Source organism: Tachysurus fulvidraco, chromosome 23, assembly GCF_022655615.1.
Source record: "Tachysurus fulvidraco isolate hzauxx_2018 chromosome 23, HZAU_PFXX_2.0, whole genome shotgun sequence".
In the NCBI taxonomy this organism is placed as follows: domain Eukaryota; kingdom Metazoa; phylum Chordata; class Actinopteri; order Siluriformes; family Bagridae; genus Tachysurus; species Tachysurus fulvidraco.
In genome coordinates this window covers 8,657,845-8,684,298 of record NC_062540.1, presented here as the reverse complement: position 1 = coordinate 8,684,298, position 26,454 = coordinate 8,657,845, and the positions used below count along the sequence as shown (strand labels likewise).

The 26,454-nt window shown below is 38.9% G+C and overlaps 1 protein-coding gene and 1 long non-coding RNA gene across 2 annotated transcripts; both read left to right on the top strand.

The window, feature by feature from the left end:
• The first annotated feature begins 2,265 nt into the window (after nucleotides 1–2,265).
• LOC125140059 lies at nucleotides 2,266–19,694 on the top strand. Its single transcript, XR_007139295.1, has 3 exons — nucleotides 2,266–6,299; nucleotides 6,422–6,478; nucleotides 17,799–19,694. It is a non-coding gene; the product is annotated as an uncharacterized LOC125140059 (long non-coding RNA).
• Nucleotides 19,695–21,491: 1,797 nt separating this feature from the next.
• krt8 (keratin 8) lies at nucleotides 21,492–26,281 on the top strand. The gene is made up of 9 exons (XM_027145135.2): nucleotides 21,492–21,992; nucleotides 23,401–23,609; nucleotides 24,178–24,238; nucleotides 24,347–24,442; nucleotides 24,561–24,725; nucleotides 24,851–24,976; nucleotides 25,109–25,329; nucleotides 25,430–25,473; nucleotides 25,569–26,281. The coding sequence occupies exons 1-9, from the start codon at nucleotides 21,618–21,620 to the stop codon at nucleotides 25,772–25,774; spliced, it is 1,503 nt and encodes a 500-aa protein (XP_027000936.1). The 5' UTR covers nucleotides 21,492–21,617; the 3' UTR covers nucleotides 25,775–26,281.
• The last annotated feature ends 173 nt before the right edge of the window (nucleotides 26,282–26,454 follow it).

Below are 26,454 nucleotides of genomic sequence, written 5' to 3'. Positions count from 1 at the left end.
TATATACAGTACTTTCACTACACCACTGAGGTGTGTATTAACATTTCACTTTCACTCTTACAGTCCCATATCTTTGTGTTTGAAGTTCCATTCCGTAAAGTCTTCAATGATTAACTGAATTCCCATGGTAAAACGAGCCGATTTGCAAAAATGTAATGTATGATCCAAACCACTGAGGACCATAAATCATTAACCTTTATGAGTGTGACACATCAAGCCGATTTCGTCTCGTGTCTTGTGGAAACATGAAACATGAGTAAAGCAAGTTCAACTGATAACGGCTGGCATGAATTCCTGTGTGAAAAGAAATAGCTATTTAGTCCAGGAGGTGGCAGAAATATTTATTTCTAATTTGAAAAAGAAAACTAGAAGGCCATGAGTTGCATAAAAACTGCTGTTACACTTTCCTGGGTTGGATCTGGAATTGGGAGAAGAAAGGCAGGCTTTGGTCCACACAGATGAGTTAATTATTTATTTTTTTCTCTTTACTTTCACTTTTCAGCTTACATTTTTATTACACACATGCACACACATATGCACGTGCACACACACACACACACACACACACACATATGTACGCACACATACACACAAACACACACACAAAAAAACAACAACAATGGGGGTGTTGTTGTGTTTGGTAAGGTGGTAAGGATCACTGAACACAATTTAACCAAATACAAAGTATTTAGTCAATTTCCATTTATTAATTTGTGTGTGTGTGTGTGTGTGTGTGTGTGTGTGTGTGTGTGTGTGTGTGTGTGTGTGTGTGTGTGTCTGTGTGTGTGTGTGTGTGTGTGTGTGTGTGTGTGTGTTGTGTGTGTGTGTGTGTTGTGTGGTGGTGAGATAGGAGAGAGAGAGAGAGACGAGAGAGGAGAGACGCGGTGGGGGGCGAGAGAGATAGGGAGAGACGACGTAGAGCGAGAGAGAGAGACCGAGAGACGAAGAGAGCTTACTGCAACTTGGTGGTGTTTTATTAAGTGTTTGTTGCCTTTTTGGACTCCTTTATCATTTGTAATGTTGTCTCCTATTTAAAACAGTTCGGCTCAAGCCCAGCCATTTTACAGGACAATGTCTCGTCCGAGAAACAAGCTGTTTCGTGTTGAGGTTTTGGTCAAACCGACCATCAAAAATACCCTCCCGGCATCAGCATTAGAATGTGGAAGCACTAAAACCAAGGCTGCTTGTTCTGAGCAGGTGTTGTCAGTGAACCAGGGCCCCCAGGCACCATCTCAGAGCCCCCAGTTTGAGAACCACTGGCCTAGAATACTAACTTCTGAGCAGGTGTTGTCAGTGTACAGGCTGTAAAACTGTTGGCTAAGTTACAGACTCTCATGAAAAACTGATGCTGATTATCTGGGAAACATTCTCTAACAGCAGTCAAAATGTCATTGATTGGGTCAAACAAGTTGTGAGTTTGTTGTAACATTACAACAGGAGATCATGACTTACTCTGCGCTATTGTGTAGCCTCTTTTTTTGATTGGCTGATAAGTGTCAGGCTCGACTAAGAACTCCAGGGGAGACGCGCTTGGTTCCTGCCCGGTTCCATAGAGAGAGCGGTGCGGATTTTTTTTGCACCGCAGCTTATTAAATATATGATAAATAGTAAGTTTTTCTGGGTGAGCAACGCAATGTGTGGCGGGAGTGCGTGACAAAAGAGTCAAGTCAAGAGTCAAGAAGCTTTTTATTGTCATTTCAACCATATATAGCTGTTGCAGTACACAGTGAAATGAGACAACGTTTCTCCAGGATCAAGGTGCTACATAAAACAAAGACAGGGCTAAGGACATGTAAGTAGTCTTAGCCACATAAAGTGCAACTGTGCAACCTGGTGCAAACAGTGCAGGACAAGACAAGCAAGACAGTGCAGGACAAAAGAAAGTGCAGGACAAAAACAGTGCAGACACTAAGTTACAAGACAATACAAAAAGTACAAAAAATGCTATACACAAAAGACAATAAACAGTAACAGAAACAGCGCCGACCGACCGGTGTAAATACTGAATGTTCAAATAATATTTTGTGCAGTAAAAGAATGAGAATGAAATGAAACCTTCTTAGCAGCAGGTCCTTTGGATTATATATAGAGTTGTGCAAAAAACAGCAGATGACTGAGATATTGTCCAATATGTGCAAAAACAGCAGAACAGTGTGCAAAACAGTGTGTGTGTTTTGTGAGGGTCTATGCAGTCCATACAGATGATGTGTGTGTATGTTGTGCTCAGTATAGTACAGTTCAGTTATTGAGAAGTCTGATGGCTTGTGGGAAGAAACTGTTACGCAGTCTGGTCGTGAGGGCCCGAATGCTTCGGTACCTTTTTCCAGAGGGCAGGAGGGTGAAGAGTGTGTGTGAGGGGTATGTGGGGTCAAAAAGACCATAATGAGTCACGCTCAATGTGTGATACTTGAGAGCCCTGCACCCACACACACACACACACACACACACACACACACACACACACACACACACACACACACACACACACACACACACACACAAACACACACACAGACATACACACAGACACACACACAGACACACACACACACAAACACAACTCTCTTGCATGCATTTTTTTTGCATTTTGATTTAACACCATGTCATTTAGGCCCATTGTTGCTGTTATAATAACCTTGACTCTAGTGGGATGACATTTTATTTGGTTTTAAAGCATGGCTATAGGAGTTTCTGCTTCCAGAGTTCTACTGAGGAGAAGGATGCATTCAGCATTCCAGATCATCTGAAACCTGCTCAGTGGGGTTGAGGTCAGGTCTCTGTTCAGATCAATCAAGTTCTTTCTCCCAGTATTAGGAAACAGAAACCATGCCTTCTTTGTGGAGCTTGCTTTATGTTTAAGGGTATTGTCATGCTGGAACAGGTTTGGAAGGGGTAAAAATGAAATTAATATAAATCTACAGCATACAAAGACATCCAACTATGTGGCCACGATTTGGACAAGAACCACAGTTGGGTTGATGGTCAATTAATTCGTTTTGTAATTGTAATGTACAGTGTTACATAAACATAGGTACAGGATTCACTGACAGAGGAAATGAGCAACCCAATAAATTATCAATGTAAAAAATGTAATGAACTGAACTAAGAATGTTATGGACTACAGCCCTGTCTTTATTTATAATTAATGTTTACCCATATAAACATGTCAATAATATAAGCAATTATAAATATATGCAACAAATATTAAAGCTGCATTAATTTGTTTAGCACATGGCATTCTTACAATATGTCATTATATTATAAATGCTTTAGTAAACTTCAGACTGCATTCTTAATTTTTCTACACACAAACCATCATAGTATATTTAATGGTCATTATCTCTCCATTCATCCATCCATCCACCCATTCATCTCTCCATCCACCCATCCAACCATTCATCCATCCCTCCATCTAACCATTTGTCCATCCATCCATCCATGCACTCCATTTTCTTTGCCCCTTATCCTACAGAGGGTCACATGGAGCCTAGAATCAATCCTTGGTGACTTAAGGCACAAGCAAGGGGACACCCTGCACCCTGTGGTGTCAGCAAGTGCACAATCTAACAAATACTCACACCATGGAAAATTTTGAGATGCCAATCAGCCTACAACACATGTCTTTTGGACTGAGGAGGACACCAGAACACCTGGACAAAATCCCTGAAACATAGGAAGAACCTGCAAACTTGCATGCATTTCACAAGGCAATATTTATTACTCTTGATCTTGATCATATTTAGCATTGCATCTGAATTGTATATAATAAATAAAAATCATTTTCAATAAAATTAATTACAAGAAAATAAATTACATTTTTAAATGGCCTGTGCTTATATAATTTAGTATGTATTTGATGTAAAGTGCAGGCTGTGTTAAACTAATGCATTACAAAAGAGGAGTACAGAGAGTCGTAAGTGGGCATGTTGCCTCCTATGATGCTCACAATGAATTATGGTTCATTCAAGTTCAGCTCTGTCCATTTATTTGGCTTTCTGCTGTAATGAGCAAGTGATGACTAGATGATTACTGTTTCAAACATGAAGTGAAGGTCAGAGTCTTTTAATAACCCACATCACCAACATTATTGTTGCAGCAACATTATGGGTTGAAGAGCAGAATGTCACCTACATATACCTGCACATACCTGCATATACCTGTTAAATGAGTGTACACATAGAGTACAAATACATTTCAAATGAAAAGCTAAATCTTACTTTTATCAACAAGTGTATTGTCCACATTACAAAAATAAACACTAAACTTGTTTTGCTCGTTTCTTCGTATTTGCCGCACATAGCCAAATAGACGGATTTCTGGGGGGAGGGGGGTAGTTCCTTGCTAAAGCAGCAGAGGGCAGGCGTCTATCTGCAGGTGTTCTCAGGTGAACTTCGTCACTTACTTCTTCTTCATTCTTTCCTTTTTTTTGTCCTCTTCGCATTCCTTTTGCCTTCCTTCACCTTTGATCTATTTGCATCCAGTCCAGCACTGCCTTCTGGACAAATAAAATGTGTTCTGTGTTTTATGCTCACTCCTCCCTGATGTTTGTCAGGTTTAAAGTGGTTTTAAGATGTAGATCAGTGAGTTTATTTTAACTAAAACTCTATTATGTACAGCTTCCTCAGACCTGGACAAATAAACACCACTTGGGGCCATTTCCAAAATAACCAGCCTAGTGGGCAGGAAGGGGTGGGTGTGATGGTGGGGAGTAGCCGAGGCATTAGGCTATACTGGTTTTAAAGCTCAGCCAGCTGTTATCTCAACAATGTGTTCTAGCTGCAGAGGAAATGCTGCTTTGACTTCACGTTTCCATATGTTCTTTCTCTGTTTGTCTGGCTTTTGTCCTTTTCTCTCCTCTTCGTTACCATTATCAGATATCAGTCCTCGCGTCTCTTTCTTTTATCACTCGAGCATGCCCTTGTTGTCACACACATTCTTTAACTGTTTCTCCCCCCACATTTTTTTGCAGTCTGACCCAAATGACCTTCCACCCCTTAGCAGCTCTCTGATGAATTGGAAGGGGCCTGAACACATTCTGGAAAATATCCCTGGGAGTTCCCAACCTCCTGTTTGTGCCTTACTCCATCAGCCTCTGATAACCTTTTAACGTCTTAATGTCTTCTATACACTCCACATGGAGTCCCGCTCTCAGGTAGCTACTGCTAAATCAGTATAATAAGCAGGTTTGGATGCACTGAATTGCTTACATACACAACCCACACAAGCCTGCATAATCAGAGACCTCCACGCAGATCTGTCCGCACTGTAATAAACTGCTTCACATGAAACCGCAAAAATAAACAAAGGCCAACAGACTCCAATTTGGATTTTAATGGTATAGACCTTTCAGGGACATCTCCGTGGATTAAGGTGATTGGTGCAGAGGTACAAATATATGAACACATTTACTCACAGTGACTAAAAGAGGAGGCGATTGTCTTCCTATTGCTGGCTAAAGTTCATAGACACTACTAAAAAGGGTGTGGTGTAGCAGGGTTGGTCTTATCAATAATGCAGCTCTCTGTGTTAAAGTTGAATAGACTAGGAAATTAAACGATCATGCTATCAGCTCTGGCAACTGGATAATTCATTTGGTGTTTGGCCAACCTAACAAATGACACACAGTAGTATTCATATTAGTAATGATTTGTTTGACATAAATGAGCTAGTGGCAGAACATCAGTAGCAAGATGACGAGCAAATGCAAATGTGCCTAAAGCAAACTCAAACTTTCTTTTCATTCATTTATTCAGAACAAAAAGTCAAAGTTTAGATGAATTCTAAGCGACAACATAAAATCTATATAAGATCACAGCTCTGTATTTGGGCTTGTGCACAGTAATGACTAAAGCAGGCTCTCATTTCCTGTCATTTCATTTAGATGTCGCCTTGGAAAATGTTGGTCATGATTTCCAGACTAAACACAGTTTCTAAATGTCCTGGGAAATATTCTTGTTATTTTATTTTATTTTTTTTCATTCTTTTCATTTATTTATTTATTTATTTATTGTTGCTCCAGTGCTCAGTGTGGATTTGCGCTGTTTTTGGTTGAGAGACTTTGTAATGTTACCCAGTCAGGATCAATGTGAATGCGTGAGAGTGAAAGAGGAACAAGGGAGAGAGAGAGAGAGAGAGAGAGAGAGAGAGAGAGAGAGAGAGAGAGAGAGAGAGAGAGAGAGAGAGAGAGAGAATCAAAACCATATAAAAGGCTTTGCATAACAACGAACATCCGTTGAGCAGCTGTGCCCTCTCTTTTTCTTGCTCTCATTTTCTTGGCGCAGATGAGAAACTGGATTAATGTAAATACATTTAGGATATCTAAAATGACAAAACCGTGATTACTTTAATGATTGTGATCTAACCATTAAAGTTAGGTTGTACAGTACAGTATCAGTGAAGTGTTCAGTGTTCTGTGTTTCAGGTAACAGGTCTTTAGGAAACTCCCTGTCAGTAAACAGCTTATGTGGACAGAGCTAAGGTGAGGAATTGCACACGCTACTTTTTTTTTCTCAAGCCACATTTTTCTCACTCGTCCTCTCTGATAAGTCACTTTTTGGCACTCTTAGATTTTTCTCTCCTTCTTCTCTCCTCTACCCTTCCCCCAAATTACAAATGGCCTTGAGCATTCCTTTCTCCTTCCATCATACCTGCTGCTGTTTTTTTTTTATAGAGCTCAACCGCTGCCCAGTTCACTGCCCACACACCAACTTCACATGCAAACCTGAGTTACAGGAAAGTCAACAAAAGCATGAGTGTGTGTGTTTGTGTGAGAGATAGATAGATAGATAGATATATAGATAGAGAGAGAGAGAGAGAGAGAGAGAGAGAGAGAGAGAGAGAGAGAGAGAGAGAGAGAGAGAGAGAGAGAGAGAGAGAGAGAGACAGATGACTGGCAAAACACACAACACAGGAGGAAAATATTAGCTCTGGAGAGTGGGCTCCAGTTTCCCTCCACAGTAGCATGGCTTTTGCAGAACTCAAGCTTGGCTGAAAGTGAAATTGTCTGTTGCATGTGGCTTCATGTGAAATTCTCAGTTGCATGTGGGTAAAATCTTTTACACACCAATGGCTCCACCCGAATCCACTCCCCAATATCCCTACTCTCATGAGTAGTGAAAGCAGTCATGTAGGCTGCAATTAGCTTCTAAGATCCTTCTAATTCTCTCGAGTTTCGTTGGATTCTTGCCTTTAGATCCGCAATCAGGACTTCAATTGGAAAAGCCACAGTAATTTTCCAAGAAAACTAATCCAGATAAAGTGCTGTATTCACAATTAGGAGTTAAATGTTAACATTAGAACCAATGATTTATGTTGAATTGCAGCAAAATAAGATACTATACATGTGTTGTAAATATAAATGTGCAAGATTAAAGCAAACCGCATGAGTCATTACTGTATGTGTGCAAGTCATTGTGTAAACATTCAGGTCCACAAGGTTGCCCATTCAGTCTACTTTTTTCCAGTAGTTTGTAGATATGCAATTGGACTCTTTTTTTCACTCTTTAAAAAAGTTTCATCAAACAAACTGTGATTCAAGATTTATTGTATTGTGTGTTAAGAGTAATTATACAGGACAGTATACAACTTGCAGCGTAATGGAAACCCGACCTTCTCATTCGACTGTACATATACAGTATATATTGCTAAATTAAAAATAAGAAATTAATAACAAAAATAATTTTAAAAAAACATAATTTGTCGGAATCTGCAATAAATTATGTACTGTAAAGGTTGTGCAGTTGCATTACATGTGGTAAGAGAGAAGAGTTTGTAGAGTGTGTAGAGTGTCGGTGGAGAGCAGAGGGAATGAACAGACTGATATTCCTTCAGCTGCATTCTTTATTAAACACACTGGGATAGATTTTAAGGGTTAACAACCAATTACTTATCTACTGGATGAAGAAAATGCACGTTTTTCCTGCCTTGACAACTCATTTACAGTAACTGCTCACCACAAACTCCATAAGCTGGCATGTCTGCAAATCTAAGAAGGCTTAAACTCTTTTCAGCTACACCTCCCTCTCTCTTTCTTTCTCTCTGTCTCCATTCATGAGTTTGCTAGAAATATGTCTTGTAAATCTGTCGGACGCTGACTGTACAGTATGTGCATGTGAATCGGGCTAAAAAACCTGATTTAGTGGTTATGGCTTCAGGAATGTCATGCATGTAATGAACGCAAGATCCGAGTAAAAGTTCAGACACAAACAGAATCAACGTCAGCATTTAGACTTCAGCGCATCTGAGCATTCACACTCCTTTTATTCAGCCAATCTTAGGCATGCCACAACCTGTCTGTAAGAGCTCAGTCAACAGCAGAACATTAGAGCTGACACACACACACACACACACACACACACACACACACACACACACACACACACACACACAGACAATTCCACACGGACACACCTAAAGGTAAACTAAATTGGCCACACACATCAGTGCTTAGGTGCATTCTCTGCTTCACAGACTCAGGATCCTGTTACAGAGACCCAATAATTGTAGACTGAGACAAGACTAAGACAGGGAATGCCTGAGCAAGCCCAGATGGACACACATACTCACACACACACACACACACACACACACACCACACACACACACACACACACACACACACACACACACACACACACACACACACCACACACACACACCACACACACACACACACACACACACACACACACACAATCTAAATTTTCTTGTAAGGACTATTCAGTTAAGTATTTATTAATGCACTTAAAAATACAATGCTGCACCAAACCCTCCCTAAGCCTAACATTAACCTCAGCAAAATACACCCACAGTCCACTTCTTTAGGCACACATGTACACTTACACATTCATCTGGCAAACAATCTTCTGGCAACAGAACAATGCTTTAAATCACAGTGAAAAGTCCTCTGTTAATCTATCTATTCCATTTGACAGGAAAGATAATGAATGTGTTCAATCTGTCAAGTGAAGAGAAGCAGGGAACATAGTGCACATAGGTGATCATACGTTTATCATATAGTGAAGAAACATTTACGGAGCTATGTAATGATAAATATTTGCAGCAATGATTTCACAAGTATGATGTCATGTGAGACTCATCTGCACTGTGCTACACCAACACCCATGACCTCATCCTCGCCTCCAAATTCTTGTCTGTATGATATAAACAGGGTGCAATCATTGGGAAGACAGACAGAGCCAAGGAGGAATGACATTATTACCTATAGGCATGAGACTGCACCGGCCAGAGAGTGAAATCAGGTCATTGGTCAAGCAGTAATTTGTTTGTGGTGAGGACGGATACTGGTTATTTTCCAGGGTCATAATGTCAAAGCTGGATGAGTTCAGAATGTTCAGCTGATTAAAACACACTCAGTACGAGACTCCTTACAAGACAAGTTGTACAAAATGCTATACACTTTATTTTGGAACTGAAAGTGAACCATCAATCATTTATAACTGTTGCACTACACAGTGAAATGAGATGTTTCTCTAGGACCATGCGCTACATAGAACAAAGAAAGAGCTAAGGACTTAAGTAAGTTAGTCCTAGCCACATAAAGTGCTTCTGTGCGACCTGGTGCAAACAGTGCAGGACAAAAGGACAAAAAATACAAGACGATACACAAAAGACAATACACAATAAACAATACACAAAAGCAGCACCGAGCAGTGTAAATACTGTAGGTTCGATATTGCATTTGCAGAAATACTTGAATGAACACATTAGTATTATAGCAACGGTTACGAGGTAATGTAATGTATTGTGCAAAAGAGTGTGGAATCTGATTAGAGATGCCAACAGATACTGGGAAACTGAGGTGTTAGGATTAGGTTAAGGTTAGTGGTTGTAGCTTTTTTAAACAGTTCCAGATTCACCAAACTCCTTTTCTCTATGAACTGTTTACAAAATCTCATCGTCACCGAGGGACCGGTTTGTAACGCTCAATTCCAAACAAAACAAGATTGATCCCTTCCTGTAATGCAATGCATATCCTTAGATAACTAAATTATTGAAAGCTTGACTGTGGGCCTCAAACGTTTGTGTGTGAGAACCCCACCTTCATCCAGTGCACTGGGATATTTATGCATGGCTAGACGTAGGAACTCTCACATAAACGGATCAGCAACACCCTGTTTTGCCCTTCCTGCTTTTACACTCGTACTCCCATAAAGTGAGTCAATGCTTTAATCTCTGTCCTTTAAGGTGTGTAGATGAAAAAGAGGCAGCACTTCTTACAAACAGTGTACTTCCTTCTACAAACAAGTTAACTAGATAATATACAGTATGTATGAAATCAAGATCGGTTGTTTTTTTGAGGGAAAGTTTTACTGGCAGCACATTCGTGCCAGCTTGTGATATCGTGAACTGGACAGGAACAGACTCCATGGTTATGTGGGAGAGAAGGTGGAGTATATATTGTACAAGCACTTCTGCAGTGTCTGAGATTATGAGTTTATGATAGTAGCGAGTGATTCATAAGAAGAGGATTTGTGGAGTACAGTTGAAAATAAGGAGACTTGTGACGGGATCTCATGTATGGGAATAGAGATGAGATTATAGAGTGAGTTAGAGAGAGAGTCCAGCTGTAAATGGCTGACAAACTGGCTACTGCGGCTTGTTTATAGGGCAGTACACGTCCTGCACGTCCTCTGACTAGCTTTTCCTGATCCTGACAAATGTGACATCTCACATTCTCCACTCTAATGCCTGACAGGAGTGAGTGTACAGATTGAATCAGACAGAAACACCCAACCCCCCCCCCCCCCCTACACACACACACACCCCTGCACACCTTATACACATCCAAATAGACACTAACACACACACACACCCCTGCACACCTTATACACATCCAAATAGACACTAACACACACACACACACACCCCTGCACACCTTATACACATCCAAATAGACACTAACACACACACACACACCCCTGCACACCTTATACACATCCAAATAGACACTAACACACACACACACCCCTGCACACCTTATACACATCCAAATAGACACTAACACACACACACACACACACACACACACACACACACACACACACAAACAATCCACACACACATCCAAATAGACAGTAACACACACCCACACACACAAACAGACCAACACACACACAAACACACACACAAACATTCATGTACACAGATATACCCGAACACACAAACACACACAAACTCACACACACACACACACACACACACACACACACACACACACACACACACACACACACACACACACACACACACACAAACAGACCCACATACATACACAAACTCACACACATACACACACACAAATAGACCCCCACACACAAATAGACCCACACACATCCAAAAAGAACACACATATACACACACACACACACACTGTACAGCAACCTCATTTGTAGAAATTCTGAGTCATTACTGCGTACAGTATAAGAAAACCGCACGTATAACAGTCAAATTCTTTCCTGTGTTTCCATTTTCCTTCTGAGTCCAAATATAACTCACCATTTTCCAAAGTTTGAAGAAAAGCCATCTGGTTTGCCACGTCATAAATCTCCCTGACAGAAGCGCTAATATAATGTTAATTATATACATCTTTTAGCAATAAAATTCCATTTGTTGTACAACAATAATTAACATCTTAGTTGTAAAAAGTTACAACTGCAAAAAATATATATAATGGCAGGTTTTCAAGTGAAAACCTTTTGATGACAAAATGATCTAGTATTAAAAGTTGACAACCAAACAAATCTTCAACCAAAGATCCTTTCTGAAGACATTTCTACTAATTCCATTTTATTTGATTTATAATAATCTCAGAATGGCCAATACTAGATAAATGTCATGGCCCTGTGATGGATGAGCATCTAGGGTGCCTTCTCCTGCCTAAAACAGTTACTAAAGATGACGATGGATGCCACATAGTCCATATATTTTCTTGCTGTTATTGATGCGGTGTCTGTTAAAAGCTGCGCTGTTTGTAATAATGCAGTCACATATTATGTATAACAGAAAGAACACCAGGTGCAAATGATGCCAAACTCATGTAGATTCTGGCATGAAATGAAAGCAGCATTTCATTATCATTGTCATTGTTGGATACACAATCATGAGGAAAGTCTTTACTTTGAAACCGTGAACCTGACAAGACCTGTAGTGCAAGTTTGAGAATTAAAACTAGTCACCAGTGGTGTGAGATAGAGAAAGAGTGATAGAGAGAGAAAAAGAGAAAGAGAGGGGGGGGGGTACTTGTAAATGTGTGTATGTGTGAGAGTGTGTGTGAGAGAGAGTGTGCTTATGTGTGAGAGTGTGTGTGTGTGTGTGTGTGTGAGTGTGTGTGAGAGGGAGTGCTTGTGTGTGTGTGTGTGTGTGTGTGTGTGTGTGTGTGTGTGTGTGTGTGTGTGTGTGTGTGTGTGTGAGAGAGAGAGAGAGAGAGAGACTGTGTGTGTTTGTGTGTGTGTGTGTGTGTGTGTGTGTGTGTGTGTGTGTGTGTGTGTGTGTGAGAGAGAGAGAGAGAGAGAGAGAGAGAGAGAGAGAGAGAGACTGTGTGTGTGTGTGTGTGTGTGTGTGTGTGTGTGTGTGTGTGTGTGTGTGTGTGTGTGAGAGAGAGAGAGAGAGAGAGAGAGAGAGAGAGAGACTGTGTGTGTGTGTGTGTGTGTGTGTGTGTGTGTGTGTGTGTGTGTGTGTGTGTGTGTGTGTGTGTGTGTGTGTGTGTGTGTTAAGATGTGAAGATTAGTATTGGAACAAAAAAACAATCCCTTGTTATCGTTAAACAATATAAAATGTTTAGACTCTGGTATTATGTCATATGAGAGCAGTTTTCTTCATTAATGAACACTTAATCTAAATCTAATCTAATCTTAATCTAAACCATTTTAGCTCTTTAATTCATTCCTGACATTTCGATCAGCTCCATTTTGATAAGTATGCATATTACACGTGTTTTAAATAACTGCTGAATTCCGTTTCCCAGGTTTCAATGGTGTAAACACCAGTAAAAGAACACAGACTATTTTGTTGATATAAAAATACCTCAAAACAATGATGTAGAATATTTTGCACTTGAGTGTACTTAAGTAAATACCCTCTATTTGAATGTTATGAAGTATGCCTTTTAAAGTGTTTTTGCTCATCTGGTTCTGCTCTGCTTTGTCATTATTCTCTTATCTTTGGAACATGTTTGGTATGTCTGAGCAATCTGAAACGAGATTGCCCTCGGCACAACACAAGAATTATTTTGCTTGTATTCAAGGTGTGCATGTGATCAGGTTGTAATCAGACATGACATTAAACCCTCTGAGAGATGAAGTGAACAACACCGATCATCTCACTGCAGTTGACAAGGGCTGGGATGTCTTAAGCAGAAAGTTTTTGTCTGCCTGGTCTGATAAATCATGTTGATGGCCAGGTGAGTGTTGGTTGTATATCTGGGAAAAGAGATATTACCAGGATGAACTATGGGAAGAATGCAAGCTGTGGAGGCAGAGTAATGCTCTGAGCAATGTTCTGCTGAGAAACATTGGCATTCATGTAAAAGTTAGACTGACACTTACCACCTACCTAAACATCAATGCAGACTAAGTACAGAACCCCAGTGCCAGTGATCTCTTTCAGCAGGATAATGCTCCCTGTCACACTGCAAAAACTGTTCAGGAATGGTTTGAGATATTGTACATGTCAAAAAGTTCAAGGTGATGCCTCCAAATTCCCCAAATCTCAATCTGATGGAACATCTGTGGGATGTTCTGGACAAACAAATCTGAGCCATGGAGTCTCCACATCAGGACTTAAAGGATCTGCTGCTAATATCTTCATGCCAAATACCACATTCCATGTCTGGAGGGGGTCAGAGCTGTTATGGTGGCACAAGAAAGATCTACAAGATTTTAGGCAGGTGGTTTTAATGCAGTGGCTGATTTGTGTACATGCTAAACTTAAAGGTACTGAAAATGAAACACAATCGAGTTTGGTGTTACATCTGCATATATCCAAGCATAACCAAGATCATTTATCATGTACAGAAACACACACAAAACTCACTCAAAATTGAAAGGATTCAAACAACTAATTCAAAATACTACTATTACTAAACAAATCCATACATATTTGGTGAACTTATTAATGGGTCACTTTCAGACCTTTATGAAAGACAGTAATGAAGACTTTAGTCTTTTTATATTAGATTGTTCCAATAAAATCAAATCATTTCAAAATTTCTCTATTCATTAAACATTTATTCTATGGGTTAGACTATTTAACCTTTCTTTTATTTAAAATAGGGTAATTTAATCTAAAATAGAATTTATTCCAAACTGGAAATTGTAAACTTATGCTAACACGAGCAGACAAGCAACACAATAGAAATATACTGTTATACAAAAAAAGAGTTCACTGAACAGGTATTTAAGAGTAAAAAAGCCTTTTATGGAAACGTTAAGATTTCTATAAATGAACAAATTTAACAATTCCTCCTCAGAGTGCATGCATGTAATCAGTCATTTTGTTGTGACAGAAGGATATATGCTATATTAGGACAAACAAAATGTTACCACAATGATGTTGATGCATTTACAGCAACTAACAGTGACAAAGTGACCAGAGATCATTCAACATCTGGCAATATGAACATTGGCAACTAGATACAGTGATGTGACAAAGTGGAGAAAAGTTTACTTTTATGTAAATATGGAGTGGCTTGGTGCGGTGATTACTGTTGAGAGCAAAGACAGTAGAGCGTACGTGATCTATAGTAAAGACTTCACACTGCTTCTCTTTCATCTTGTATGATACAGTATGATATGATGCATATACAGTATAAACTTAGCCGAAAGAGAACTCATTTGTAATGCTAGTTGTTCCACCCACTTAAAAATGTTATTACTATGGCAACCATCAATAGGAAGTCCTACTGGTGACTTCATACTACAGTGATCGTAATCTTTTAATTAACACTTACTAACGCTTCCGCTTGCCAAAGAAGCCTAAAGAATTTATCTCCTAAAAACTATTTGCATTTTGAAAACACCCACATTCCTATACTACTTTACCATGTGCAAGGCTGATTGTGTTTGCAGTCAGAGAAGAGGAGAAGATTCATGAGCCTGCTAAGTCAAAGCACATGTCATGAAAAGAATGAGACAGACTTTATGTGTGAAATGGGCAACGTACAATAAAACTAGAAGTGAAATTATTCCAATAGTAGTGCTGGAGATTAGCAAATACATTGGTGCAGAACAGAATATCTCGTACAGAAATTTGAGTGAAAGTTTGATATATAGGTTTGTACCAGAATGTTGATATTGAAAGGTTTGAGGCTGCTGCTAATAATTCCCATGCGAATGTTTTTTTTTTTCTGCAAGACTGGGCTGATAATAGCTGTAATTCCTAACTACCATGTCAAATCAAATCAAATCAAATTTTATTTGTCACATACATACAGGGTACGTTATGCAGTGAAATTCTTTATGCAACTGTCTGGTATGAGAATAAAAAATATTTAAAAAATGTATAAAAAAGCAACAAAATAAAAAAAAATATATAAACTATAAAAGAAAACTATATAAAAAACTATATAAAAACTATATAAAAATATGAAAATATAGATGAAAAAATAATGTATATACATATGCATAAATATACATATACACAAATGTGTATGGTTTTTAAAGATGTCCTTAAAGTGTTCAGGTGCAGTATGGTGTGTAAATAGTGTCTAAGAAGGTCTCTGCGTTGTTACTGATCTGGTCTAGATTTTTATGATTAATATTAAATTATTTAGTTGGAAGTAGAGGGCTGCATTGGGATTGGGCTCTTTCACCTTTGCCCCGGGCTGGAGTGGGCGGTCAGAAAATTTAGCGGGAGATCCGCGGGACCCAGTGGGATTTGGTGTGCAGCCTAAAAATAAGAATGGAGTCAACACATGACGTTGATAAGAAGATTAGTATTAGCATTAGTATTAATTTATCTTATTTAAATGCAATCATGTTTAATTCTGTTATTCTGGACATTAGCCTGAACTAATAATTAGTCTGATCATTTGTATACCATCAAATTTTCACAAGCTCTCAAGAAAAAATCCGGAGTGGGCGGGAGTGGACAGAAACATTGCGGGTGTGGGCGGGAGTGGAACACGCAGCTTGCGGGCGCGGGCGGTCCTGGTCAGAAATTCAGCGGGAGCGCGCGGGTGCGTGGTTTATAAAAACAGTCCCGCGCAGGGCTTTAGTTGGAAGTCTCTATTAACCAAAATAACTTATAACTTAGAAAATCCACTGTAAAAAAAAAAAAAATTGTAACTGAAGCAGCTGATGATCATGTGCCAAATCTCATCAGGGCTACTTTGAAAATTTCACACAATCTTCCACCAGGGAAATACTAAAGATTGTATAGGATTTGCATTAGAAAGTAGCAAAGTATTATATGTAGTTTCTTATATGATTTTTTTTCTTTTTAAAGACTAAGGAAACATACAAACCACATATAAACCACACACAGGCACACACGTTTTGCGTATTTCTTCTTTATGAATATCTACTTCCTGGTAATGACATGCTGCACACTTTCTTATCCCTCACTTCCATAGCAACTGCACAAACTTTCCACCACTAGTAGTCATGTGGCAGCGTCTATGTGCCTGTGTGTGATCTCTGGTAACCCTGTTGCTATGACAACACCGGGTGTGGCTTGCTGCACAGGCGACCATGAGGGAAGTTGTGTGGAGAAGAGAAGAGGCGGTGCAGGACAACGCTACGTAGTCCGAGAAACATTCCACAGCCATGGCTATGCTTCAATTACACGCAAACACAATATAGCTGTTAAAGCAGTTTAGGGTTTATGATGAAGAAGGTGACAAATTCAACACTTAGTGATTTATTTTTATTTATTTTTTTTAAACATCGCAGACGTGACAGATTTAAATGCTAGGAAAACATAGTAAATTGTTTTGCATAGTGACTCATATGGGAGAAAAAAAAGATTAGAATGCAAAAAGCTGCCTGACTGGTCTCTTACAAAATAGGCAGTTAAAAAAAACCTACCAAGATGATCAAAATAGCACAAATCAAATGAACACGGTTTATTCTGAATGAGCACTGTAACGTGAGTTTGTAATTAGCAATCATGAAGCCTGGCCAGAAATGTCTTGGGTTACTGAACGTAAGTCCCACTGTATGGACATGAGCTGTAACATAATGTGTGTTTGGATTGAAGAGGGTAAAACATTTTTTACAAGCTACACAAAAACACACGGTGCATCTGGAACCATTTAAACACAGAACAGTGTGTATTGAAAGTACTCAGCAATAAAACTGTTCCTAAAGGCAGTAGAAAGGCTTCACCTCAAATGCCCTTTTTGCTAGTTTCCACAGTAGTAGTAGCCAAGCACTTAGTTTCAGTGTGCCACTGTCACAAGTTGTGTAGCATGCCTGTTATTTCCAAATGGGGAAGGATGTGGGATCAGATGTGATCCAGTCTGATATGAGTCATATCCAGACTATTTGTTTGAGTATACAAGACTGATCAAAATCGGAATTCATTCTGACGCATTCTTATACACAAATCTGGAAAACAATCTGGATGTGAGAAACACACTTTTAAAATAGAGTCTATTTAAAATACAGCTGCTTTGCTTTGTCTAAGACACCGGAAGATTTTTTTTTTTGTGCTTAACAACATGCTAAACTGTTTTTTTTAGACAAAATGATTTTTTTTAGAAAAAAATGCTAAACTAGAACAAGATTTTGTTTTCCGATATTTTACTCAGCAGTAAAATCTGCATACTTCCTCGGCAGATCCACATTCCACTTGCCAAGCTATGGTGGCTTGTTAGCAACACGTGCTGACACAAACATCTGACAAGGTAGGGAGGGATACAAACTCATTTTGTGCACAAAACACTAGATATGTTTGTGCCCCGATCACAAGATAAGATAAGAATGTAAAATATTTTCATACAGACACACCTATTTTAAGGTGGAAAAAATAACTCAAACACTTGAGCTGACTTTAACCTCCTACGACCTGGTGTCCACATACGTGGTCATCACTGCATCTAAAATGCAAGGCCAAACCAAAGCTCGGGTTTTAGGAGGTTAAAGCTGTTATATAAGATATTAAATAAAAACTGTTTCGAGTCAGTTGAGCCTACTGTAATGTGTTTCAGTGGCACAAGAGCTTGTCTTTTCTATACAAATATAGATGGATGAGATATGGGTTGAAGTTTTCTAAACAAAAAAAGGGTTTAATGAATGACTTCCACATTTGGAAACAATAAATACACATTTATTATGTATTATTATTATTATTATTATTATTATTATTATTAGTAGTAGTAGTAGTAGTAGTAGTAGTAGTAGTAGTAGTAGTAGTAGTAGCAGTAGTAGTAGCAGTAGTAGTAGCAGTAGTAAAGTAGTACTAAATAAAGCAATAAATAAAAAGAAAATAAATAAACTAATCCTTTCCAATCCTTTCATCCAGTTCTTTTGTGGATGTTGCTATTGTCTACGATTTATGGAGAACTTGGATCACATTCAAATTGGATCAAGAAATGAGACAATAACGATTTCTTACTACAGGTTCCTGTTTCAGAAACAAAGACCGGGATTCTGCACTGAAACAGAGGAAAGAACAGTCTGGTTAAACCAACATTACTGACTAGAACAGAAAACCTAGCAATGCAGATAAAGGCTGTTTTGATTCTAACCAAATTACAGCTTTATAAGTTAAAGACTTTCTAAAATCTATGTCTACATCTGTGTATGTTTGATATGTGGGTAGCATGAAGTGGATTCATATACTGTAGAAAATTACACAACGATTACATGAGACAATAAATGTTGGGTTACTTAACAAACATGTTATTGTTATTGTGAAAAAGAAATTCATTATAATTGCTTCATTTGTGTTTCATTTGGCTGCATAGCAACACCGTCCTCTAAGGTTCCCTCAATGTTGTTGAATAACATTTTAAATCTGCCAGCTTTGGCTGATGTGTGCTTAGTATTTTTAAATGTATTCAATATTGTGATTATATTGCAAGTTAGAATAAAGCCTGGGGCAATTAAATCATCGTACATGTTTTGGGAAGTCTTTGGAAATAAAATAAAAGAAGGTTTTAAGGTCATGCTGTAGGTCATGAAGATTATAATGCTTAAAAAGCTTAAAATGTCCAAAACTCGTGAGGTGACTTTAACGAAGAGAGAAATACCTTTATTGTCCTTTACTAGAAAGCTCTTGAGATGTTTTCACTAACAGCACATTCATAGAGCTTTGAGGAAGTTGTACTGTGTAAACCAAACATATTACTATAACACTTCATAATAATTGTTTATGAATAATCCTACACTAATACCTGAATTCATATTTATTAAATATGAAATATTGATGCGGTATGTACTAATCAACAACTGATGAAGAGCTAACCTTAACTACGACATGAGTCTTATGAATTCAAGCATGAATAACGACCACCTACACCAGTACATGCTAGTGCATTGTGTTAGTTAATGTATTAATTAACGTGTATGTATGTACTGAATGTATGTATGTACTGTATGTATGTATGTATGTATGTATGTATGTATGTATGTATGTATGTATGTATGTATGTATGTATGTGTGTATGTATGTATGCAGGTTTCATTGACCCCTACATGTGAATTACTACCTTAACTAACAAATATTTGCTAGCATGTCCTTAAGGTGGTTGTAATTCACGCATGAATTCCCAAGACTCACCTCATAGTTAAGGTTAGTTCTTCATTAGTTTGTGATTTGTACATTAACTCATCATTAGTTCATATATAAATAAGCAAATATTATTTTAGTTATTAGTGCATGAAAAGTCATGTACTGATGCAGATTATTACCCATAATGCTTTATAGTAGTGTCATAAATGTAATTTTGACACGAGTTTCATGCATTTGGCTGGAATATGAGCTTCATAAGCAAGTGATGATTTACAATGGTTTTAAACACAAATGAAGCAACATTTCAGCTCTCAAAGCATCTCAAACTATTGAACCTTTTCTCTTATACTGTATATAATAATAATATACTTCATATAACACCTTTATGTCATCTTACAGATGGTTTATGTATTGCTTTAGTGTTTATATCAGTAGATGGTTAATTAAATCAGAGAAGTCAAGCGGCACGGTTATGACGCAACACAAAGATACTCAAGAGTTCCCTCTGAGTACTTCTGAAGCACTTAACGCATTCAGGCTGGTTGCTTTGTCTTTAGCTGTGATATTCATTTACATAACAATTCAAGGAATTCCATTGATCAAGCAACAAGTAATGCAGGAAATGCAGTATCAGTGCAGAGGTAGAGAATTAAATAGGAGGTGCACATTAAACATTGAAATCTTATCTAGGATTAATTCCCAATATGCTTTGGTTATACGGTCATTCTCCTTTCCCCATTTTAAACCTTAATTAAAACGAGTAATGGATCATCTCACACATATATTTGGTGGGAGAAATAACTAAACCAAACATTGACATAATGTTTTAGTTTAAATATTTATCAATTGCAACACTACGTGTATCTTTTCCAATGCTTGTACTGTGCAGAGGAGATTATTTCCCCACTTGTGAATGCTTCATTACTATAAATCTGCATCACATATACATATACATATACAAGAGAAACATGCAAACAATCCTTAAACTAGGCATAAAGCCATACATTTTAAAGTTTTTAAAGTTTAAAGAGAGGTAGAGTACTTGATCTCATGTATTCCATTAAGGGTTAAAACAATAAGCAGATAAAAATGTGTGCTGAAGGTAATGCCAAAACAAAGGTACTGTTCTCAACACATTCATATGACATGTTGAAGAAATATGTTACTGTATGATTTACAGTGCCAAGAGCTACAGTACGTTTTGTCTGTGTACAAGCCTCCAAAGACATCTCATAACTGATTTGAATAGGCAAAAGGTTTCAAGGCATTTGGAGGTGACGTGATAATTTGAATATCCTAGGGCTGTAGAATATACAGCATTGCTGAGCAGGTAGAGGATTTGGAGCTGCTTGTGCAGATTATCCTCTTGAACGTATTGACCGTAAGCAATAGTTGTCTTTCATTTTTCCTCTGTTTATACCTGTCCTGAAGCTGTTTTTTTCTCTAAGATATTTTCATTTGTTCTTATAGAAAATGACCTGTTTTTTACAATCCATTTGACAGGAGTTGCATCATATTGTTTATGCCAAGTTTCTGTCTTTCAACATGACTTTTTTTGTCACTGAAACTAATCTAATTGTTTGACCAAAAAACAAAAAGAAGGGTAAAGAGGGTGGGACAATGGGTTAGGCAATACGCAGCTGAATGCCCAGGTAATGATTAGAAGAATGCATGCAGAGGGGTGTTGAGTTTCAGCCCCACCTCCTCTCTATTTGACACCTAAGGCCACTAGCCAATCAGAGCTTTCCATTGGCTCCTCCCCAGTTCTGTGCTACTATACTAAGGGGGCCAGAGTTGGCTATTCTGTCTCATCTGCTTGGGTTACTCCAGCACAGCAGCTACGCTTACCTCTTGCCGTGCTCTCTATCTTACTCTCACTCTCTTATTTTCCGCCACTTCGGGGCAGAAGAACTTCAGGCACAATGTCATTCAAGAAAACAAGCTACACTGTGAAGTCCTCCTCCTCCGTGGCTGCACCTCGTAGCTTCAGCAGTCTCTCCTATTCAGGCCCCAGCCTTGGCAGACAGAGTTACACAGCTCGCAGCTCCTATGGAGGAGTCAAGAGTGGTTATGGAGGTGGGAGCTACATCAGTAGCTCTTCAGCCTATGGAGGTGGCATGGGTCTGGGTATGGGCTTCGGCGGTGGTGCTGTGGCCCCCATCACAGCAGTGACTGTCAACAAGAGCCTCCTGGCCCCTCTGAACCTGGAGATTGACCCTAACATCCAGTCCATCCGCACACACGAGAAAGATCAGATCAAGACTCTGAACAACCGCTTTGCTTCCTTCATAGATAAGGTGGGTGACTGCAGCATTTCACAATCTCTTTCTGCCTATAAAATGAGTCATAAATGTGTTGCAAGATAAACTGTATATCATTTTGAAATTCTAGTGACTACCAGATAGTCATGACTAAGGATAAAATAGTAAGAAAGTAAGTGACTGAATTTAACTGACAAAACTTGTTAGGTGTTAGGAAATAATTGGTTATTAAAAAAAGTAACTGTAAAAAAGTGTCATGTCTCCTGTGGAAATACTGCAAAAAGTGATTCTCACTAATAGTTTAAGTAATATGCTCACTCTAAGTGTAATGTATTCTGAGGAAAAAACATTGCAAAAAGTTACTGCTTCCCACTTTGATGTTTGTAATAACTTCCTTGCCACAGAGAAGAACTGTGGGGTTGGGAGGGGAATTGGGTGTGTCACTGGGCAGAATGAGAGAGGATTACCCTCGCATCAGCTTTTCATGGCGGTGTGACGGAGAGTTAAATAGAGAAAGTCAAAGAAATTATATTGGGTTTATTGTTACATTTTGTTACACCAGTATTTTTAATATATTTTAAGTCATGTGCAATATTTGTTCATAGTAATGTCATTACAACTTCATTTACATCTTCAGATGAGAACAAAAATTCTATTGTCACCTGAACCTACAGGACCTGCTCTACAGTGTTAATATTTAATCAGTAGAGGTGGTGTCATGTTCCAGCAAACATTGAACACATTACATAACAAGTCCTCTAGAGGCACTGATGACAAGAATGAATCTGCTTTAGATTATATGACATATGTTCCTCCTCTATTTTTTATCTTAGCTACAGTTGCACCAACAGGTTTGTGAAATGTCAGTGTAGACAAAGTGTTAACACAGTCCTAAGAGTGAAAACATTATTTTCACACAAATCACTACAGAGACCATCACCCACTGCTGTGTAAAACTCAGGCATATACTGAGGCAAAAGAACACTTCTGTTTTCTTGTGTGGTGTCCGGTGCAACACAAAGGTTTCCAACAAACAGCACATAGATCTAGTTTTTTCCAATGTTCTTTTAACAACTCCCCCCAAAAAACAGACAGGAAAAATGGGGAGGTGGGTAAAGGTTTTGTGAACTCACCCACTCCCCCCTCTTCCTTTTCAATTAGTGTGTCACAGTTTCCCTGTGGAAAAAAAACACTGCTTTCCTGCAAACAGTAACTCATTCCATATAACTCTGAGCCAACAAGGTTCCCGTGATGCTCACATGGTGCCTCTTGGCATTTGGTTGTTTCTTGGTGCATTGAATGTCGGATTGGCCCAGACACTACAGCTCCATTCATTACTGACTGTAACTGCAGTCTGGGCACAGCGCCCTATGAAGTGTTGAATATGGTATTGATTTGTGCTCACTTTGAAACAATAACTCCTTTCTCCTGCCCCCCCATTCAGGTACGCTTCTTGGAGCAGCAGAACAAGATGCTGGAGACCAAATGGAGCCTCCTCCAGGAGCAGACCACCACCCGTTCCAACATTGATGCCATGTTCGAGGCCTACATTTCCAACCTCCGCAGACAGCTTGACGGTCTGGGCAACGACAAGATGAAGCTGGAGGCTGACCTGCACAACATGCAAGGCCTAGTTGAGGACTTCAAAAATAAGTTAGTATTTGACTTTTCCACATGTCACTTTTCCACATCTGGACTTTTTCCATTACTGGATTATGGTGAATGGATGGGGCCAACATTTTGTAAATGCAGGCTATTGTAGTCAAATTATGTGTTCCAGTATAAAAAGGTTTCTAGAGATTATAAAACCGTGTGTCCAGCATAAACCTTGGGACAAGAAAGAAAATCCACTGATCAGTACAGGAAAACATACTTTATCTTAGGTAACATCTCTATATGTCCTAAATAACTCCGATATCAATCGTTACACCAAGACAACTAAGCAAAAAAAACGACCTCCCACTACTCCAGTAACTAAAAGCAAAATTTATGGGTTCATAAACTTTCTACGTGGAGACGTGTACAGACTCCTGACTTCAGACTCAAGGCATGAGATCCAATACAACACTGCTTCCCTCTAGTGTACACACATGTTATTGTTCTTAGAAAATAATCTTGTCATTTAGTTTTGTTCAACAGATGTGGAAAATGAATACAATAAGGAAAAAACGTTGGATATTGGAATGCCTTCTGATTTATTAATAATGTGGAATTTCTCCAGGTATGAAGATGAGATTAACAAGCGCACAGAGGCTGAGAACGACTTTGTCCTCATCAAAAAGGTCAGTGCAGATGGCTTTCTTACACTTAACACTATTAAACTACAATATAACATCATTGAGCTTCTAACAGTAATATTACATTAAAATTTATATGATTGTGTTTTCCAGGATGTAGACGAGGCTTATATGAATAAAGTCGAGCTGGAATCCAAGCTGGAGGGCCTTACAGATGAGATCAACTTCCTCAGGCAGATCTTTGAAGAGGTAAACCTGCAAATTGCATGTTTTTATTTATTTATTTATTTATTTATTTATTTATTTATTTATTTAATCAGAATTTGCTGTTTGATGTGTAATCACTCATAATTCCCTCGCTTTGTAGGAGCTCCGTGAGCTGCAGTCCCAGATCAAGGACACCTCAGTGGTGGTGGAAATGGACAACAGCAGGAAGCTGGACATGGATGCCATTGTGGGTGAGGTTCGTGCTCAGTATGAAGACATTGCCAACCGCAGCCGTGCTGAAGCTGAATCATGGTACAAGTCTAAGGTATGGTATATTTCTGTTTACACATTTAGATGTGTTGAACTACATTATTTATTGCCGGCTAAATTCTATGATTAAAAATATTATTCATGGAAACAATCTCAACAAATGAATCTTTTCTGCCATAGTACGAGGAAATGCAGACATCCGCCAGCAGGTATGGAGAAGACCTCCGATCAACCAAGACAGAGATTGCTGACCTGAACCGCATGATCCAGAGACTGCAGGCTGAGATTGATGCTGTAAAGGGCCAGGTAAGCTTTCCTCAACCAAACTGGAAAAATGTTGTAGATGTCCTCTGACATGCTAACCGAACAATGGTGTTAATAAATAAAGAAAAAAATGTAAGGATTATTACTCATATAGTCTTAACTTTTGTGCTTTAGCGTGGTAACCTGGAGAATCAGATAGCTGAGGCTGAGGAACGTGGAGAGATGGCAGTGAGGGAAGCAAAGGGTCGTATCAAGGATCTGGAAGATGCTCTGCAGAGAGCCAAGCAGGACATGGCACGCCAGATCAGAGAGTATCAGGACCTGATGAACGTCAAACTGGCCCTGGACATTGAGATTGCCACCTACAGGAAACTCCTGGAAGGAGAGGAGGACAGGTAAGATCATTGTGAAGTCATTTCCCAGCAGGTTTGCTGGTTTTAACCTAATATGGTACTAGTTAAAAGAAGCTAACCATTTTTCTTGCTTTATCAACAGACTTGCCAGTGGAATCAGGACCATCAACATCTCAAAACAAAGCAGTAGGTTTTCAATCTCCATCATTTTATTACAATAAACCTGATTTATAATATACTGTACATTCTCATTTAATTGTTTGTTTGTTTTATCCCTGTAGCAGGCTACAGCCCCTTCCCAATGGAGTCGGCTGGCAGTGCCTACAGCAACTACTCCAGTGGTTACTCTAGCGGTTACTCCTCTGGTTACGGTGGTGGCTTCGGTGACACCAGCTTGACCCAGAGCAAGAAGAACATTGTCATCAAGATGATTGAAACCAAGGATGGCAGAGTCGTGTCTGAGTCTTCTGAAATCGTCCAGGATTGAGTGAAAAGTGTACTTTCCACTTCTGCTGTTTAACCTTGTCTCCTACCCATTCCTTATCCTTCCTCTAAACCCGTAACATAGCTGTCTGAAGTAACTTGCTGCAAAAGGATACAGTCAATCCTTAACTCTGACCAAAGGGTTGCAAGGGACCAAGCAATATCATTTCACATTGTGCCTTAGCATTAGGATTCTGCGTAATGCACTAAAAGAAATACTCTGCTTACACCAACTGTGCTGTCCTGCATCCATCAAATGGAGAAAGCCAGATCTGCCACCAACATGAGCCACTCCTGTTACTGTACTCATTGCCCTGTAACAGTATTCAGGTTTGATAATGAAGGGTTCCTTATTTGTGTTAAAGGAAATCATGTTTGTGGCAGATCCATTGCCTGCTCTTTAGAAAATGTCTTCCCCAATGTATCCTGTCTGATGCAAAAGGAAAGTCCACAGAGTACCTAATGGTGCTGTTTTTGCTACCAACAATAAAGTGTTTACTTAAAAATTTTACATTATGTCGTTTTTTATGGTTGTGATGTACAGATCTGTTCAACTGCCAACATCCTAAAGTCCAAAATATCTTGAAGACCACAAATCACAAGAGCAATTTGAGTGTTCTTGTGTGTGGAAATGGTCATGTGTCTGAATGAAGTGTAATGTTCAACATGAATGAAGTGGTGAGT

Bases quoted from the DNA above. Each gene is read 5' to 3' on its own strand.
- krt8 (XM_027145135.2), top strand. From the start codon at position 21,618: ATGTCATTCAAGAAAACAAGCTACACTGTGAAGTCCTCCTCCTCCGTG. The intron at 24,726-24,850 runs GTATGGTATATT...TTTCTGCCATAG, and splicing joins AATCATGGTACAAGTCTAAG to TACGAGGAAATGCAGACATC. The intron at 25,474-25,568 runs GTAGGTTTTCAA...TTATCCCTGTAG, and splicing joins CAACATCTCAAAACAAAGCA to CAGGCTACAGCCCCTTCCCA.